General features: G+C 38.2%; 1 protein-coding gene and 1 long non-coding RNA gene across 5 annotated transcripts in view; one reads left to right on the top strand and one right to left on the bottom strand.

Annotated features, from left to right (window-relative positions):
• Ptprg (protein tyrosine phosphatase receptor type G) overlaps nt 1-19,281 on the bottom strand; it is a 708,054-nt gene that overhangs the window by 7,936 nt on the left and 680,837 nt on the right. For all 3 annotated transcript variants that reach the window (XM_048801208.1, XM_015494493.2, XM_048801209.1), the window contains 11 exons: nt 18,639-18,721; nt 18,319-18,453; nt 17,263-17,397; nt 15,409-15,581; nt 13,591-13,726; nt 12,949-13,095; nt 10,637-10,730; nt 9,970-10,046; nt 9,408-9,536; nt 6,052-6,198; nt 5,277-5,419 (listed from right to left, as the gene is read on the bottom strand). In XM_048801208.1, coding sequence (XP_048657165.1) covers nt 5,277-5,419; nt 6,052-6,198; nt 9,408-9,536; nt 9,970-10,046; nt 10,637-10,730; nt 12,949-13,095; nt 13,591-13,726; nt 15,409-15,581; nt 17,263-17,397; nt 18,319-18,453; nt 18,639-18,721 — 1,399 coding nt within the window. The remainder of the gene's footprint in view (nt 1-5,276; nt 5,420-6,051; nt 6,199-9,407; nt 9,537-9,969; nt 10,047-10,636; nt 10,731-12,948; nt 13,096-13,590; nt 13,727-15,408; nt 15,582-17,262; nt 17,398-18,318; nt 18,454-18,638; nt 18,722-19,281) is intronic.
• LOC107149664 overlaps nt 12,965-19,281 on the top strand; it is a 24,710-nt gene continuing 18,393 nt past the window's right edge. Inside the window, exons 1-4 of one of the 2 annotated variants that reach the window (XR_007346893.1) lie at nt 12,965-13,102; nt 13,681-14,133; nt 15,276-15,641; nt 16,253-17,644. This is a non-coding gene — a long non-coding RNA (uncharacterized LOC107149664). Of the gene's footprint in view, nt 13,103-13,680; nt 14,134-15,275; nt 15,642-16,252; nt 17,831-19,281 lie in introns of those variants that run through there. The other variant, XR_001504437.2, reaches the window with a different exon arrangement.

The following is a 19,281-nucleotide window of genomic DNA, read 5'->3' as shown; positions in this document are numbered from 1 at the left end:
GCTACGCCCCAAGCCCATATATTATGTTCACTTATACATTCACTTACAGATATTTTTAGCCTTTCACCCCACTCCATCCTGGTTTATAGTTGAGCTTGTATTCAGTCACAGAGCAAAATTTGGTTTGGAAGCTTGACCATAAAAAGAAGAGCCTAAGTTTTCACTAAAAAATAAAAGTAACTGGTCTAGGCTTTTTGATAAATATTTACCATTTTTAGTTAGCTAGCCAAGAGTATTGAATGCTTCCCATTAACTTTTTGGAATCCCTTTCATAATGTCCTGAATTTACTAATAGATTTCTTGTGACATTTAACCAGCAGTACATCATCAGAATAAATCTTACTTTATAATGTGCCACTCTCTGACTATATTTGGGTTTTATTAGACAATTTAAAGTTTCATATCCATAATCAAATATGTAAGATTAGCCTTTGTTTTTTCCTTGTGCCAGTCTTGTCTGTTTTAATCAGGTTTGCATAAAGTCTTATCTGTTACTGTTTAGATGTAGCCTCAGTTAGGACTTTGTGGGTCCTAACATTGGATAACAACTTTTTGTTTTTCAAATTTTAATCATTTATGTGCCAGGTGCTACTCTAGGTATTTTACATGTACCAACTTACTCCTCCCAATAACACGATGGTGTGGATACTATTATTATCCTGATCTGAGGCTGAAAAAGCAGGGCATGTTCAGGTACACTAGCTGGTTAAGCTCTCATAGTTAAATAGAGCTTAAAATTCAGCTGATGCATGTCAGTGGCTAAGAGCAGAGGTGGGCAATACTGTGTGTTCAGCAAACATTATCTTAATATGCATATCATCAAGGCTTAAAGTCACAGTTGTCAATAAATATCTATTTGTTAAATACACAAATATACAACAGTACAGTGGCCTTCATGTAGCCATCATTCAGTCGCACCTGGCTTAGGGATGCTCCACTTTCATCTGGGTCCTCCCCTCCCATGTTGACACAATCCAGGTATTTTATTCATAATTATTTTAGTACAAAACTATTAACAATTCTCAAATGTTCTCAATGTAACTCAGAAAATGGTGGTTTTATTTTTTAAACCTAAATTTATCTCCGTTTTTTTCCTTCACATTTGCCAAAGTTGTTATTAGACTTTAGTGCTTAAATTTTACTTGCTCCTCCTCTTTCATTACTGTTTGCTTAATTCCTTGTATTTTTGGGCTTCTTTAGTTGAAAGCTGTTTATCTTTAACAGATGTAACTTGGGCCACATATTTTTTTTTCCTTCTCCTGAATGTACTTTGGTTTCATCCTCCCCAAGTTTTTGAAATGCAAAGCCTTTCTCATGTAGTCTTAAGCATTTTGCAATTTCTATTTTGGTTACCTCTTTAATCCATGAATTATTTATAAGTGTAAGACTTTCAGCTTCTAGGCATAAGGATTGGGGAATCTTATTTCAATGTGGGTTAATAATATTAATGCATTGTAATCAACAAGTGTGGCCATGTATGGCATCCAATTTTTTAGGAATGAACTGAAATTACAAATTTTGGCTTTTGTTGTTTAAAGTGTTTGTAAGGAGAGACACTTCACAGTCTTTTCAATTTCTTCTGGGTACAGACCTCTTTCTGATGCTATCAGAATAGCTGTGGCTTTCAAATCTCTCGGAAGGTTAATTTTGAAAAGTATCCTATCCTGATCTTTCAGTTGAAGATCTCAATGCCTAGAAAACCTCAGTCATTACTTCTTTGTTGTCTTGTCTCTCTGAAGATCACCTCTCAAGCATATGTTAGGATGTCTGTATTTAGCTTCCATATCCTGGTTTGATTTTTAGCTCAGCACATTCCACTACGAGCCTATCTCTTAGGTTTTAATTTTACAAATAATATTTTTTCCTGAAACCTTCCTATAGATCCCTGAGCATGTTATTTTAATCAACTCTGTGAACTTTGATTTGTTGTTTTTTGCTTATTAGTCATGATGTTCTTTTTCCTCTGATTTCAAATTGTATTGAGTTGACCTTATGTTAGCATAGTATTTGAACTTCACTTATTCTGAATGGTTCTAGTGTAATAACCTCAGTGGCCCCCACCTTTAGCTCTTTAGAGCCAGTCAGAAAAGTTGGATAACAATCCTTATCTTTGTGATGGAGTGTGCTTTTCCCTCGTTTAGCCATTCTTTACACTCACACACCATATAATATTTCACTCAATGTGTGACTTTGCATATGCCTAGGGTTAGCTTCCTATGAACTGCATAGGGCCCTTTGCCTCAATGGACCTGGTCCTGCAGTTGGTGTAATGCTGTGCATTTGCCAGGTGGAGATTCTTCATTTTTTTAGCAAGGGGTCTCCATATTACGCTAGAACCTACTAATTATGGACTTGGTTCTGCCTGACACTAGAAGTCTACACAGCTCCTAGGCAATTCACTCTAACCTGTTTACATGGGGTGGAGATCATAAAATTTCTTAGTGAGATGATTTTGAGATTATGGAAATAAGTGAATGTGCTGTGATTTGTGTGTATCTTTGCACTAGTGGGTACAGAGAGGAATCTGCATTTCTTACAAAATAGAACACTATTCAAACAGACTCTTTGATTTCAGGACCAAATCCAAAGGGTACTTATTGAGCTTTTGCTTATGTGGGCTAGATAAATTTCTAGTAGAGTAAGCACTGACTTATGTTGAAAACATGTTAAGATACAAGAACATGCACACATTCTGCTAATCCTGAGAATGGAATGAAGATCTCATCATATGTCAAGTAGCTCTGTGAGGGCAGCCAGTGTCTTAATAGGAAAACAGTTTTGACTGCCTGGGTCTCCTGAAAAGGCCTGAAGCCACCACCCTTCCCCCAGTGGTCCTCAACTCACACTTTGGGAACTGCTGTGACATCCAATAGGAAGATAGATGTACCTCCAGAGTGAATAATTAAGGTCGAGTACTTACACAGGAAACTATTTCTCATTCTGTGAGTAAAGGGGATGATATGGCTGGTGGTCTAATCTACAATTAACTGTCTACATAGGCTATTTAAAAACTTACAGGAATGATAGTGAATAGAGGATGCTGAGAGTACATCAGTTTGCCTTTAAGCTCCACTTGTTCTCTAAAAGTTGACTTTTGGTGAGGAATTTTATCCTCTGGAAAATGCCTTCCATCTGGTCTATAACTTGAGAACAGGTGTTATGTCTATGAAGACCAAATCAGTACTGTGATGTTTATGTATAATAAGGTTGATTCTTTGGATGCATGCAAGGCAAGAGTGGTCATTCTTACTTTGGACAGAGCTTAAAAACATCCTGTAAATTGATCTTATAGTTTGCAGAAAAAATGACTTAACAAGGCTCTGTGGATATAATTCCCATAGGGGCATGTATTCTTAAGAGTTTTCAAGTCATAACAATGTGAAGTACGCATTCATACAATAGTTATCCAGCATCCACTATATCCCAGGCATTGGGCTTCACCCTCTAGAGCAACAGGCCATGTACACAAATAGTGCTCAAAGTTATTCCTATGTATCATGTCATACTATGACTGAGAATGTGACATTACCAGCTGTGGAGATGGTTTCGAAAAGTGACTCTTGGACTGTGTGTTAAACAAAAGGGACAAGGTGGTCTGCAGGAAAGTCTTCAGTGGAGGACTGGGATGGCACATGGAAATGCATACCTAAACTAGGTTGTCAAAAGATGTTGAAAATAATCTTTAAAGAATGTATAGCGATAATTCGTGGGGGCGAGGGAGACTCCCAAGAAGGCTCTGATGGGTTTCTGGTTTGTGCAGCTAAGTGAATGGAGACAGGAGTGGGGATGATGAGTTTGGAGGAAGGTGCAGGCCACCAGGAAGGGATGTTTATAGGTACCAAAAATATATAAGGTGGAAACTGAAAGTTATCTGGTGTTTTAGGACACTGCACTAGTGCTAGCAACTGTTGAAAAATTCTAAGTTTGCTCTTGAGTAATATCTGTTGAATGAATGAATCTCCCATAGATGATAGAGAAATTAATTAGCATATTTTGGCAGTGGCTTTTCATAGTGTCTGCCTCTATGACACTTGCAGATCCATTGGGCTTGACTTAATTTGCTCTTTGCCTGTTTCGGGCTAAGAATAAGCTTCATGTGATTAATTCCAGAGGTGACATAAAAGCTAAACAGACAAGTGAATCAAATGGTTCTGTCTAGTGTTTTGCTGGTTGTTGTGGGTGGTTTTCTTTCCCCATCATGATATATAAGATTAACTGCATTAATGACTTTAGGTCACAATACATTTGAAAAGTCAATCTAGACGGGTGGGGCTCTAGAAGCAGCCCTAATTTCATGCTGAAACTACAGGACAGAGTTTCTTGGATCCAAAGCAGCTGCCTCATTTAAACACTGATAGTGTGTTATTTAGTTAACACTTCAACTAGGATGCTTTTTTAATCTTGCTAATCGTGAAGGTGCTAATAAATTGGAAGTCACTATTTTTAATTTTTGTGATGAGGATTGGACCTGAGGCCTCATGTTAGTCAAGCACTCTATCACCAAGCCACATGTCCAGCACTTTAAAATTTTATCTTGAGACAGGGTCTCTTTAAATTGCTCAGGCTGACCTTGAACTTAGGATCATTCTACCTCAGCTTCTCAAGTAGCTGGGATTATAGTCATGTACCATCACACTTGGCTAGTAATTGGTCATAGAGGGGATATACTGAGAAGTTGTTGATCTAGGGAGCTTCCTTGGAACTCAAGAGGATGGATAATTGATTCTACACTAGTTAAAGGGTGGTATGATTCTAAAAGATGCAGGGTTTTGCAATTGACTGACAAGTTAACTTTAGCTTTCAAGAGTTTGACTCTTCCATAAGATACTTGATGACCCTTTCCTTATTTAAGTGGAAAGATGCTGGGTTGAATACCATTCTGACCTTCAGAAGCCCCGAGACCAGGCACAAGTAATTTGTTCTCGGTGAGATTCATATTCTTTAAGTCCCCCAGAACAGTGCTATAAACCTTAAACCACATCATTATTAATAACTATCACTATTAAATAACTAAATCATACTTTTAAAAGGCTCCTTCTCTGAAAAATGTCTGCTGAAATTCAGTCTAAGGAGTTTAAAATAAATGCAACTATTCAACCAATGTAAATAGCTAATAAATAATGATGTGATTATTGAAATGTAAACAGAACCATAACACTTTGTGCAAGTACACATTAAAAGTAATCCCAGAGGGAGGGTAGCTTTTAAAAATTCTGCTTTCCTTTTTAACATACATTGCAGGGTCTGGGATTTTAAAATAAACAATAGATACATACTCATCATGAACAATGGTGGGGCCATCCCTTGTTAAGGCCTCTTCCTTGATGACATTGATCAGTTCAAAGGTACTGCTTATGGGGGCGTCTGGGTTGGGCCATTTGGGACACTGGAAGTGCCGCACTTCTAGGACATAGTCATCCTGTAAACAATATGACATGAGTCACAGCCTGTCTATTGTTTCCTATCAGTCAACTGAATGAAACTTGCTCACTGAAAAGCTATAGGTTACTCTGAACCAATGTCAGGTTGACCAAACTGTAGCTGGTTAAAAAAAAAAAAATTGAACAGGTCATGCTAGAATATCATTGTTCAAGTGACAGTAAATTATAAGAGGCTTTATTCCTTACTCTGATTTGTAAAATTAAAGAAAAATGGGTTTAAGTGATCATTATTGAAATTGAAGAGCCCCCCATTCTTGTCACAAGAAAGTACTTATTATACACTAAAAAATGTTGTTTACTAAAAAATCCATCATTGGCTCTGTAACACATTGCAAGGCTTACATTTCTGATGGCAAAGAAAATATTGAGCTCTAATTGTTTTTATAATCAGGTCAACAGACAGATTTGTAGCATGCACTGTTACTTTCCACCTAGCCCGCTGGAAAAAGCACGTATTTGAAGGAATCAAAAAAAGAAATGTACATATTTAAAACTGTCTTACTCAAATGCCTGGGCCTGTCTTGAGGGTGGCAAATTACTCCATTATTACTTAAAAGAATGATCCAGGGCCTAGGTATGCCTATTACAGAGGAACTGAGGTTTCAGTTACCTGTGTAGCTTCAAGGATAAAATCATGAATGATAATTTGTTCTTCATTAGAGAGGCACAGTCTGTCTTTGCTGATAAGGGTGACAGTAAAGGCCTCACAGTTCATGGATTCTTCTCGACTTGGCCAATACACAAACTCATCTTCTGCCTTTGGGAACAAAGAAAAACGTTTTTTTTTCCCCTATCTTGCAGTGTTGTCAAACATTTGTTTTTTTAAATTGTCTTGCAAAATTATTTCTTAAGTTTGCCATTTCCCATACCTTTCCAGTTAGCATGACTAGGAAGGGATATAATTCTGAGTTCAGTGGTGATTGTAGTCCACTATAAAATACATTTTGAGAGCCATTTCCCAGCACCTCTCACATGTCATTGTAACAACCCCCCAAAACACTGGCTGGGGATGTAGGCCAGTTAATTTTATTAGTTTATAATTGGTTAAGTACCCAAGTCATGCTGTTAGTTCCTAAGAATTATGTTAGTAAAAAAATCTATAGTTGAATATTTTGTAAAGGATGTTCACAAGCATTATCTTATTTAATTTTGACAATATGGTAGTAAGATAAAGAATGTTTTAAAAATAAATTTTATTCTACAAAGAATGCAACATCATGTTATGGGATACACATAGTAAAAAGGTTACTATGGTCAAAAACCTTTTTTTGTGACAACAGCATAAATTGAGTTCAATTTTAGTTCCTAGACTTATCCATTCCACATTTCTGCTACTTTGTATCCTTTGACAAACTTCTCCTTCCCCTATAAATACTGCTTTGTTCTCTAATTTTTTAAAAAAAAAATCAAACATTTAGAGAGTGTGCAATATTTTTCTGTGTCTGGCTTCTTTCACTTAACATAATGTTCTCCAAGCTCAATGTGGCGAATGCACGATCTGTGTCTTTTTTGGGGGCTGAAAAACACACCATTTCAGGTAGCGTCTATGTTTTGGCTATTGTGAATATGGAAGGTCAGATATCTTTACATGGTGGTGATGTCATTTTCTTTGGATAGGTTCTTGGTGATGTGGTAGTTTTCACTTTCTTACTAGAACCTCTCTGTGTTGTTTCCCACAACAGCTATTCTGATCTCTAGTTCCAGCAGCATTTCAAGGGGGATAACGCAGAAAGTCCTTCAACTTTACATTAGCTGCCTAAGAAAATGGAGACAGGCACACATCATCTTCTCCAACCTATGTAACAATTAACTTTCTTAATTAACTCAAATGACAAATTCCAGTTTGCCTGTACTATGTACATATTTATGGGCATATTCCTGAAAATGCCTAGCTACTCTCATTGAAGTCAGAAATAATTCTGAATAATGTTCAAAACAAAGAAGGCTTTGTTTAATCCTACATGGTTGCATTAGAAATGAGCCAACAGTCCAATAAGACTTATCACCCTTTCAAGTTTCAATGTAGCTTATTGCCAAGTACATTTTTATTTTTAAAGCTCAGCATAAGGGGAAACAGATTAGCAATTGGGTTTAGTCTATACAAAAGAAGTCTGTAACTGTTGTGGGTTTATATTTTCTGTCCAAGGAAATGGAAGTATGGCCCCATAAACAGATATTCCTGGTATAAAGTAATGATGAGCAGGGCATCTAAATTTAAACAATGTACACAGATTAAACATAGGACTAAGATCGGATGTGATCCCAAATAAGTTAGTCTTTCTGAGTCTTAATTTCCATGTCTGAAAAGGGGGAATAAAAAAACTACATACCTCGAAGAAACAGGAATAGTAAATTACCTAACTAAAGGACATTAAAGACATTTTAACTATGGTGAAGGAAAGGCAGAAGAAAACTTTGGAATGGAGAAATCAAACTAGGGAATAATTATTCATCTTGAAAGACTAAGAAATCAAGTACTGCTTCTTAATTCAGCAGGCATTCTGGAGTCATTATTTTGCTGTCAAATACAGTTCAAAGATGTCTAAGCCTTGATAACAGTGCTTTCTGAGTTAGGAACCAGTGACTTTTAGGCTACTTATAGGATTATTGTCTTAAACAGTTTTGGTAGAGACAAGTAGCAATAATAAGAATCATCTAGAGCTCATTTTTAGAAAAACTGTGCAATGATGAAACTCTTAATCTCACAATTGAGAGCAGACACTTATTCTAGCCCAGCCTCCCGGAGACATAGATGCGTTCGATAGTGGTTCCTGTACCTTTGCCGTCCATAGAACATGTACCCCTTATTATTGGGTCCAGTCCATACAAAAGAGCTCCTGGTAGATACTTTATGGTGCCTGTCCTCTGTTAAGTGACAATAAGAAAATACTGACTCATCCAACAAATGACTGTTTTAACAACCCTAAAAGCCTCCAATTTCCACATGCCAAACTGAATAGACCCTTGTTGCCAGCTAATTTGAAAATTTACACTCCAGCTTTTGATTCTCAACTTTACTGCCATTCCACCATACAGAAGCAGCCTTGGTATTCTGAAGCTGGAGCAAAATGCGACAAAGTGAAGAAGTTCCTACTGACTGGGCACACAGTCAAACGCATGTCATGGAGACTAGGGGTTCAATCACAGGCTGTTCTTTCTTGATTAAAAAACTCATTAATCTGACACTCATGGAGGCAGAGCCTCATTGTTTTTATCTTGTGGGTTCACATGTCCACATAGTAACCTTTTAAGACCCAGATAATTCTGAAAGTTAAGTATGCAGGAGATCTAAGCAGAAATGTGTAAATCTGTTTTATAAATTTGTTCACCCATCGCTTACAGAGTTTAGGCTTCCATAGGGAATGACTAAAGTAGGGAAAGAAATTGTAGCTTAGTCAAAATCTTAAGTGGGACCCCCAAAGCCTCTCTTCCCTGCAGGGGGTCTGACCCTGATATATTAGTAGTACTTCTGATATGATTCTTTTGTTGTTGTTGTTCAGAAACAATCAATTGAAAGCATGAACTCTGAAGGCAAGATGACTTAGATCCAAATCCTGGCTCTAACTGTTCGTGCATGCTCTTGGACAAGTCAGTTATTTTCTCAGCTACTAGATGAGAGTAGTAGTACTTATGTCATTAAAGATGGTGTGAGGCTTCACTGGGTTAATATATCGAGAGTAAGCATAGTTACAGATTCCATACATGAAATATGACGTACAGCAGCTCAGCAGTCTAAAGTCACCTTTTTCTGAAACTTTCCACCACATAGAGTACAACTGAAGGGTAATGTCATCAGCATTAGAGAAATAATGGAACACACAGGAATAAGTGAAGTGAACCCCCACAGAAAGTCTAAGTTTCCTCCCTAGCACCTACAGACAGTACAGCCCTGTGGCAAGGTATCAGAGTAATTTATGTTTGTAGCCTCCCGGGCTCATTAATATATAGCAGATGTGCTGTACTCACCAAGCTCTGGTTGTCTGGCAGCATGACAATGATCTGCGCATTATGATCCCAAATCATTCGCCAGAAATCTTTCGTAGTATGCGGCAGAGGATGCTGGGTTATAATAAATTCATTGCTCCTGTAATAGCCCTTCAGTTAGGAAGAGGGAAAAATCAGTGATTATGAGGGTTCGCTTCTAACTTTATGACATGACAAAATATACTCCTGAAACAAAACAGCACTGTTTTGACCCTACTAAAATAACTGAGGAAAGCATTCAATACATTTGTCTAATTCTTTGATGTACTTCGGCTAACACGATACAATTTTCTCTCCAAGTGCAATTCACTTCAAGTTACCCCTGCTGTTTTAACTGTAATTTCAACATTAATTCCTTAAGAAGCATTTTGCTTCATTTAGTTATTTTTGTTGTCCCATAGTCTGGTTAAAAATATCAAGATACAGCAATCTGTTTGATATTACACAGAATATTTCAAAACCAGAATCTGTGGCATAGGTGGTATCTGTTCTTTTAACACCTTTCAGTTTAATGGACTTTATGTCTGATGGGCTGTTGACTCACCATAATGTAAGAAGCGTTAATGTAATCTGTGCCTTTCATTCCGGGCAATGGTGCAAGACCCACTCGAGCACGCTCCGCTATCACATGGAAAAAAATAACACCATATTATAAATGGGAACCAACAGCTCTTTCTGAGATTTACTTATCCCCTGGCTCCCTGTCCAAGACTTATACCTATATATTTAAAGAAGCTAAAAGTGTTATCAGCTAAAACAATGTAAAATGAAATTTTATTGCACATGCTCAGGATAAACATTTTAGGAATCAAAATTTTTTTACTGTGCAAGAGGTCTTCATAGCAGATCGCTCAGAGACTATACAGTACAGACATGCGAGAGGGTTTGAGATTTGGTATTCCTAAAAGTATACTTTGCTCTTTTTTTCCATTAAAGGCTTATAAAAGCAGGGGCCTTCTTCACCTCTCCAATGAGCAGCCATGCCTGTGTCTATAGTGCACACCCATAATGTCCTCTACTGTGTCCTGAGATTATCTTCTGCTCACCGAGAAATGTTGAGTTCACATCAGATGGATGACTGCTGGCACCAAAGCCACCCTTCCACTTTGACTCAGTTCAACATAACATTTGCCTCTTTACAGATTATATGAAACCCAATTTAAAAAGATACCAACACACTGAACTAATCAGACTGATTGTTAAGATCTTACATGGTACGACGGAGGAGTTTCTGTTCTTTTCCTTGTTACACTCTTTCTGAGCACTAAAGCATTCCACATATTTTGCATTACACTGTGTGACAAGCTGAAAGAAAAGCAACAATTTAGTCTGCATTCACGGGTATAACCAATAGTACCTATTAGGCAATTTGGAACAATATCAATAAGATTACTAACAACATTTTTATGCCCTGAAGAATGCTCTCTTGCTTCACTAGTAGCACGTCTTTCTGTGACCTTGATTGTGTCCTTGTCTTAATTCTACTGTCAGCCTTAGGCTTCTGGCAGGGACTGTGTGTAGTAATGATTGAACTGTGTGGAGTTTTGCTGTTGCATAGGTTACTGCTATTGTGCATTTTGTCCATAATTCCACAGCGGCCCATAAGATTCAAGTGACTCTACTCTTGAAGATGAAGAACTTAAGTTCTGGGTACATTTCTGTTGAACTGACATTGTTCTAAAGCCGTTATTAAGAATCAGCCCGGTAGCCAGGTTTGGTGGCACACACCTGTAATCCCAGTGGCTCAGGAGGCTAAGGCAAGAGGGTCAGGAGTTCAAAGCCAGCCTCAGCAACTTAGCAAGACCCTAAGCAACTCAGTGAGACCCTGCCTCAAAATAAAATGAAAAAGGGCTGAGGACGTGGCTCAGTGATTAAACGCCCCTATGTTCACTCTCCCATACCAAAAAAATCAGTTCAGTTCAATCTGTTTTGTGTGGGTCTACCTTAATGAGTGTATGGGTACAGTCTTCAAGTGCTTTATTACTACCATAATACACCTTAGAGGTAATTTTCATGATTGAGTTTCTGATTTTTCCTTCTTGAGTTCTAAAATGATTAGTGCCTGTAATAACCTGGTTTCCAATTGAGCCGATTTCTTTGGAGAATTTTTTTTAAAGGGATGTGCAAACTAATACAGGTTGAGTCTCCCTTATCCAAAAATGGGTGGAACTAACATAGTGTCATATTCTTTAGGATTTTGGAATATATTTCTGTGTATATGTAAAATTTTGCATTTTAAAGATGGGAATCAAATGGCTTTACAATAGCCAGGATGTTTAACAGCTATAAATTTAAAATTGTTGTTAGGATTGAAATTTGTGTGTGTATGTGTATATAATATCTATCCTGAAGGTAATTTTAAACAAGGCTCATGGTTCTACTTGTGACATTATGGATTTCAGATTTTTGAATTAAGGACGCTGTCATTAGTCTTTTCAATTTTTATTTTTTTGCACGTGGTTTCTTATATTGTGTCAAGATGCAAATAATGAGATGAATCTGTGCAGTTTTAGTTTTCACGGTAACACTTTCCCGTCTCTGAACTCTTCTTAAATTCTGCAAAAAAGATTCAAATGAAATGTTGGTACTTAATATTTTGTAAGAACTCATTGTAAACATTTAAAATGATAAATTGTGTCCTCACAATTAATTGCCTCAAATGGTTTTGTAGTAGGAACATTAAGAGCCAGAAGTGTAAAATTATTGTTAGGAATGGATTCAATGAAAGTAATCTCTTTTCATATCACCTGGGATAATTTGCTTGGCTGTCTCATTTCTTCAGCTAAGAGTCAAATGAAAGTTTCAGACTCTGGAAAACCTTACCATTGAAAACTAAAACTGCAGATTAATTTTCTTGACACAAAATGAGAAATCACTTATGGAACACTGTGTAAAAAAAAGAATTGAATAGACTAATAAATAGGAAGGCACTCAGTAATTAGAAAGACAGGAGGCATTAGTAAGTTACAATTATTTCTTTGAGCTTTTCTGGTCTAAATTTATTTGCCCTCACAGTCTCTCTTTCCACCTTTACTTCTGTCAAGTCCATATAAACTTTAACTGCCTTTGAACTTCACCATGTCCCCAAAGAAAAATAACCATTTTAGGGAAAGTTAACTTTTCTATAGTATTGTTTAGTATAGTAGTAACTCTTGTAGTTTCCAAATTCTTTTGGTCTAGTTTTTCTAAAAAGGCATATTTTGAGGACAATATATTTACAAATAACCACTGTGAATAAAGGTATCATTGCATAGGTCAGAAGAAACATCTTGAATACTCTTTTGGACCAGAACAAACCATTCAAGTCTTCTGTACCTTGTGGCCAGAGGATGATGTTTGTTTGGATAAAGCTGTAAATTACTCAGAAGACAATACAGCACTGTACTATCTACTTAAACACCACCAATACATAATGGTGGTGTTTACGTAGATACTCCTTCTATACATTAACGCAAAGACGACATGATCCCAAACGCAAGGTGTTTTTCTGCTTCCTTGCTCAAAAAGTTTTTCAGAGCACTACCTTGAATTGTTTTTCCAGTCGTGTCTTGCCTCCTACTCCTGGTATGAGGATGCTGTTGACATAGCTATGCAGCTGATTTGAAGATACTTCAGTCTCCTTTCCAAGAATGGCTTCCAACAAGGCATCATGGATGAAAATATACTGCTCCTGAAAGGTACGATATGGGGTGATCACCAGTGAGACATGTGGAGGTAGCCAGCCATTCACGAAGTTAGCCTTAGGTTAACTCTGCTCCCATAAGGGACTTCCTAGTGAGCTCCTTCAAGCATTTGTCACTAGGTGGTTCCTTTTCCATTAGAATTCCACACCATGCCTGGAACAGGTGGTTCAATGCAGCCAGCAATTGAGAATGTGTGCTTAATGGAGGGCTTAAGACCCATCATCTACTATGTTTTCAGGCCAGAAAACATGTTTAACTCCCAAAGCATCTAACACAGCTCTTGATGCAACTTTATCTGATTACTGAGATGATGTTAAGATCCACATCGAAACAGAATCCTGTGATCCAAAGAGTGGAATTGTGGTCAGTGTATCTTCTAATACAAACCTGTAAATTCCTTCGAGCCCTAAGAGGATGAATCTGTCTCTCCAGTGTGGCTCAACTTTTGGAATCTCAAGAGCGCACTGGCAGTCACTCCTTACCTCTGTCTGGACGAGGTAGTTGCGCTGTGTCCTGATATGCTTCAGGAATCCCAGGACGTTGACTGTGCTTTTATCTTTGATCTGTTGCAGCATGCTGTCTATCACAATGTAGGTGCCTGTCCTGCCCACGCCAGCGCTGTAAAGAATGAAGGCACTCAACTAGGACTTTGTCATTCCCCCCCCCCCCAATCCATGGTCACAATGCAAGTATCTAATGAAATGAGAAATAACCCTCTTGTCTAGATAACCTAGTATAAATGACAAAGGATATTCACATAGATTACACCTCAAAACTTCACTAGGACACGTCTCACTATGAACAATCTTGACAAGGAGTACAGACTTTCCCATAGGAGCTGGGAGACAAAGGGTGTGCACTCGGACTCCCTTGCAGCTCAAGCAAAGGCATGAGACTCCAGCTGCAAGGGACTGAGAGGCGTCTCATGGCAGCAGCAATTTCCACACCACGACTGGCCTGCTGAGGCACTGTGTGGGCAGCCTTTGAACTTGCGCTTGGTTCTCCAACTCTCCCAGGAAGTCTGAGTATGCATTATCCTTTTAATAAACCCCTTTTCTGTACATCTGCCTCTGTTGCATACATCTAAGAAACTAATGATCTCATTATTAGACAGTTCCTATTTAAATAAGGGATGTTTTTCTTTAGTAATCAGTTGTAGAATGAGAATGGTACATTCAGAAAATTTGGTTTCTTATATGTGCATTTCTTAATTGTGATTTAAATAAATAGCCAGGAAGATCTGAATTCTGCAGTACTGAATAACAAGCTTGTTTGGGCAGAATGCCCCAGAAGGTTCCTGTCTAGCACAATACCTAGGCTGTTTGACACTTATCTCCACTTTAGTGATTCCTAAATGGATTAGTGAAAAACTAGAGTTCTCATGGGATTTCAAGTAGAAGATGTGTTCTAACTTGTGGAAAGGGTTTGTTTTGTGAAAGAATTTTATAAGAACAGCCCAAAAGAAATGCTGAGAGAATGCCATGCAGCTCTGTGACATCAGTCACAGAATAAGAACATCCATTTGAATACTGAAGCCAAACAAAAACCCAAAAGGTCAAGAATGCAATAGCAAATGAAATGTAATCAAAGCATTTTTAAACAGCCATCTAAAATTATTTTAGTTGAAGGAAAAAAAAATAGGATTCACTTTTTGTTTTTTTGAGATGGGATCTCACTGAGTTGCTGAAGCTGTCTCTTCAGTCTCAAGGCTGAGTGGCTGGGATTACAAGTGCACCAACGTGCCCAGCTCCAAGTGCTTTTTTTTTTTTTAGTGGGGGTAACCAGGAATTGAACTCAGGGTCTCACTGAGTTGCTTAGCACCTTACTTTTGCTAAGGCTGGCTTTCAACTTGCTATCCTCCTGCCTGGACTTCCCAAGCCCAAGTGCCTTTTAAAAGATATTTTATATGGCATGTATAAACCAGAAACTTTAAAAACATCTTTTCATATGTACTGTAAATATTAGGAGGAACCTTACAGAAAAGCCATAATCTCTGGTGTGGAAAGCTCTTACAATAGGAACTTTTACTGATAAGATCATTTTATTAAAACCAGAGATTCATCTAGTTGAGCAGATTTTTTTTTTTTCAGAATTGCAAATGATTTCTTAATGTGATGGAAATATAGCTACTTGAAAAGACTAACAGGTTTATTTATCCCATTTTTAGAGGAAGATTTGGCCCAAGTAATCAAAACAGTAGCAGAGTTTCCATGGTCCAAGTTCACAAGGCCCAAGCTCCTGCTCAGCCCCCTTCATGTGTTGAATCCCAGGTAGAAAAAAGAGAAGGACGCTGGCTCTACCTGCAGTGCACCAACACAGGGCCCATGTCTGGCATCCGAGCTGCTGAGGATCTCCTCACGAAGGTCAGGACCGGGAGGGCATACTCAGGAACTCCCATGTCAGGCCACTGTGTATAGTGATACTGGATCACTGCCCTCTCGTTCTGACGACCCTTGGGATTTCCTTTCTGGCCCTGTGAATGATGTAAGAAGACCTCTTTAATCTGCATATGAGCATTCTGGAAACAAATAAGGTAAGGGTGTTAGGACCCATGCCCTCTGTTTTCATTCCCCCAGGTGCTGAGCCAGGTTATTTCATCTTTGTGCCCAATGTTTTTCATGAAATGGAGTCATAGCTCAGTTGTAGAGCACTTGCCAAGCACATGTGAGACACTGGGTTTACTCCTCAGCACCATATATAAATAAAGATATTGTGTTCATCTACAACTAAAAAAAAATCCCAAGAATGAACATTTAATTCTGGTCTTCTGGACGCTCCATAGTCTTAGAACTATCCAGAGCGCTGGTCAACTTCCTGCAAGGCCTCCATTTTCTAAATGCTGCCTCACTTGCCCCATGATCTAGTTGGGCAGATAAAAGCTATGATTCTCACTCTTTGCCCACTGTCTCCAGAAGGGAGACCTTCTGGAGCTGGAGGACAGGTTGTGCTGTGCATTCTCCAGGAAGTGAAGGGTAAATATTAAGTGTCAGATGATTCTCCATCTCTAGAATCAGAGGCAAGGTCTCATGCATCTGCCACTTTCTCAGAGTACTTTTCCTTTAAAGAACAAACCCTTTTGAATGAAAAGTCTCCTCTGATAGGTCATTGTGTGTAAACTTTCATTTTTCTGCTTTTTCTTATCAGGATACAGAATACCTGAATTTCCTACTGATATCTCTGACTTAAGCTGTTTCTAGAAGAAGGTACAGTGGGCCTGTTTAAACACCTGAAGGGTTCCCATGCGTAATATGCTTTGTCTATTGGCTCTGGCTCACTTGGACCAACAGCTATATGAGAGAGAACTCAGATACAGAGCTGTCGATTTTCGTGTATTTCTGCCATTTTTGGAAATAACTAGACATAGAAAGGACTGTTAATCTTGGATCACAGATGGGCTTCAGAGCCACCCAAAAATGTATATAAAGTCTGAGTAAATGTACATTCTTCTGGGACAAGGAGGCTACTATTTTATAACATTCTAAACATGTCCAAGATGCCAAAAAAGGTCCCACTGCTACAAATGATTGCCATATTACTGAGCTATCTATCTGAAGAACCAAATATTGCTGTGACAGTGGAGTTTCAGCTGGAAACTGAAACAGCTCAAAAGCAGCATTTCCATGCAGTGTGACTTTTCAGGCTATTAGTAGTACTATAGAAAGGAGTTTATGGGTAAGTCACACCAGGAATCGGTTCTACAGGTTTCTTAATTCCATCATTCCAGTCACTTGTAATTTCTGTAAATTTCTAAAATGGGAAAATGTGAGCTAGCATTCATCTCCCATTCTTACTGAATAGCAGAACTTGGTTTTTCATAAGCATCCATGGGACTATGAATAAAACACTCTTTGGGAAACAATGCTCTGAAGCTGTGAGGAAATTGGAATTAAAAAGTGACATCAACAAACAGATGCTACAGTATTTGCTGAGTGTTACCAAAACTTGAGAGAATGACTTCCTGGAAGAAGAGATCAACAAACCGGCTGGGCCAGTTACATTCTATTAAGTGCTCTGCCAGTACCTCTCCCACCATACAATGGTATATCCAGAGACTTATGAAAAAATGTCTCAAAAATACTTTTTTATACTTGTATGAAAACCAACTTGGTTTTTAAAGAGAGACATCCTGCCAGCCCACCCAGTTCCCTCGATACCTTTTTCACTTTTGTATTTCTGACTGAAAAACGACGAACAGTGTAGCAGGCATGTACTTTTGTGCTCTTCAGTGTGACAATTATGTTCCCGTACTCCTCACTATTCTCTGTTGGCCAATATTGATCACATTTTCGCTGTAAGAAGAAAAAAGTTGTGAATTTCAAACGACCACCTTAAAACATTCATTTATTTGACTGAAAAAGAAATTCATGGGCTGAATGCATCAAGGCAGAGGAGAGCTCTGAAGAAGCTAATGAATTGTGTTAAATGTGGGCGAGATCATCTGAGAAATGGGCCTAGTATTTATGATCATCTCTCCATACATGAAGAACTTTAAAGAGGGCCTAAGAAAGAAACCTCTTCATTGAACCTATGAGACATGTGGGTAGGATGTATTATAAAGGGAATTTAAATGTCATTTGGAAGGCTGTGCGGGATTTATGGGAGGTCTTTCTTAAGCGGGACTCTGTTACAACTTGGGTCCATCAAAGATAAAATTAGGGATCCTATAATCAAAGTGAAGCACTAGTAGATTTTTAAGCAATGAACTGGAGGCTTAGCTTTTAATTCTAGCCTACCTTATTATTGTCCAAGCTTGTAATCCAATACACTCTATAGCAATTTTTTTTTTTTAATGTAAAGCAAAAGTCTTAATGATGGCCAGGTGTTTAAGCATTCATTGCTTCTCACTCCTCTACAATCCTGTCCTGTTAGTACTTTCTTTGCTACCATATGCATCTTCCAACTTTCCTGCTTTTTGCTTTTCGGTTGAATGTCCTTTCACCTCAAACATTAACTCCTTTGAAAGCCTCCGCACTAGAGAACGCATTCCTTCATGTTACAGCAATCTCCTAACACACCTCTATCAGCACATTTAATCCATACTTCGAATGCCCTAGCTCTCTTTTCCACCAGACCACAGGCATGATAAGAGCAAAGCAAACACGTATCTCTTTTGTAACTCTTTATACCTGGTCAACTTCCTACAGTACAGCAAGAACTCTTAAAATATTTTGATGGTGCATTATTAAGATAATAAGCCAAGATGCTCTTACTCTTCCTTTCTCCACAAGGTTTGTAATCATGATGATGATTCCAGTATTTTGTTCCCAAATCATTCTCCAGAAATCTTCAAATGTAGACTTTAAAGGTCCCTGGGTGGCAATGTAGGCTTTTGCTTTGTTGTAACCCTTCAAAGATGACAGTACAAAGTGAGATGAAGGAAGTGTCATGGAAGACCGGTTAATAATTCAAGTCCCTTCCACAGTGTGCAGGCTGCATTCTTAGTGAAAGTTCTGTGCGGTACTCAAATACATGCAAGAGTCTGCAGCTTTCACTGTTCAGAAATGAGTTTATAAGACTGTTTCTGACTTACATCAACATAGTTTGCATTAATGTAGTCGCTGTGCTTAGAATCTTTTCCTGGTAAAGGTCTTAACTTCACCCTACTGTGATCATCTGTGGAGGAGAGAAGGCAAAAACAGCGTTATAATTAAACCCAGTAGCATTCTAAATAAAAGACAAGGCAATCAGGTGAGGTGGCATCTATCAGAATGTCCTGAGAAAACTGTGGCAGAATAACTATTAAACAGAAATAAACATAGGGCTACTTCTTCCTCATGCTGTCACCTGTAGCACGCTCCAAGGCCTTTGAGGAACTACTCACCTATCTCCTTCCCATTAACAGACAGAAAAAAGTGACTGTTATGGAACAACTGTATTCAGTTGATACCATTCCCTGCCATCTCCACAGAACTTAAGCAACTAAAGAAACCAGTTATTTTAAGAAGAATCTGAGGTCAGATATTAAGATCCACTATTTTTAGTTTGGGAACAAAACGGTTTGGAGTGGGGAGGACCATCATGTGTCTAGTTGCCCAAAACAGCGAGCTTAAGTGTTTCAAGAGAACAGAAGTAGTGAAGGGAAGCTGAAGTTCAGATTTTCTCTAGTAAGGAACAGAAAGGGCAAAGGTTGATGTTTTTTCTTTTCTTTCTTTTTTTTTTTTTTTGATAATGAC

Source organism: Marmota marmota, unplaced genomic scaffold, assembly GCF_001458135.2.
Source record: "Marmota marmota marmota unplaced genomic scaffold, marMar, whole genome shotgun sequence".
Lineage (NCBI taxonomy): Eukaryota > Metazoa > Chordata > Mammalia > Rodentia > Sciuridae > Marmota > Marmota marmota.
Note: the sequence above shows the minus strand (reverse complement) of the source record. Positions and strands in the feature narration are given on the sequence as shown.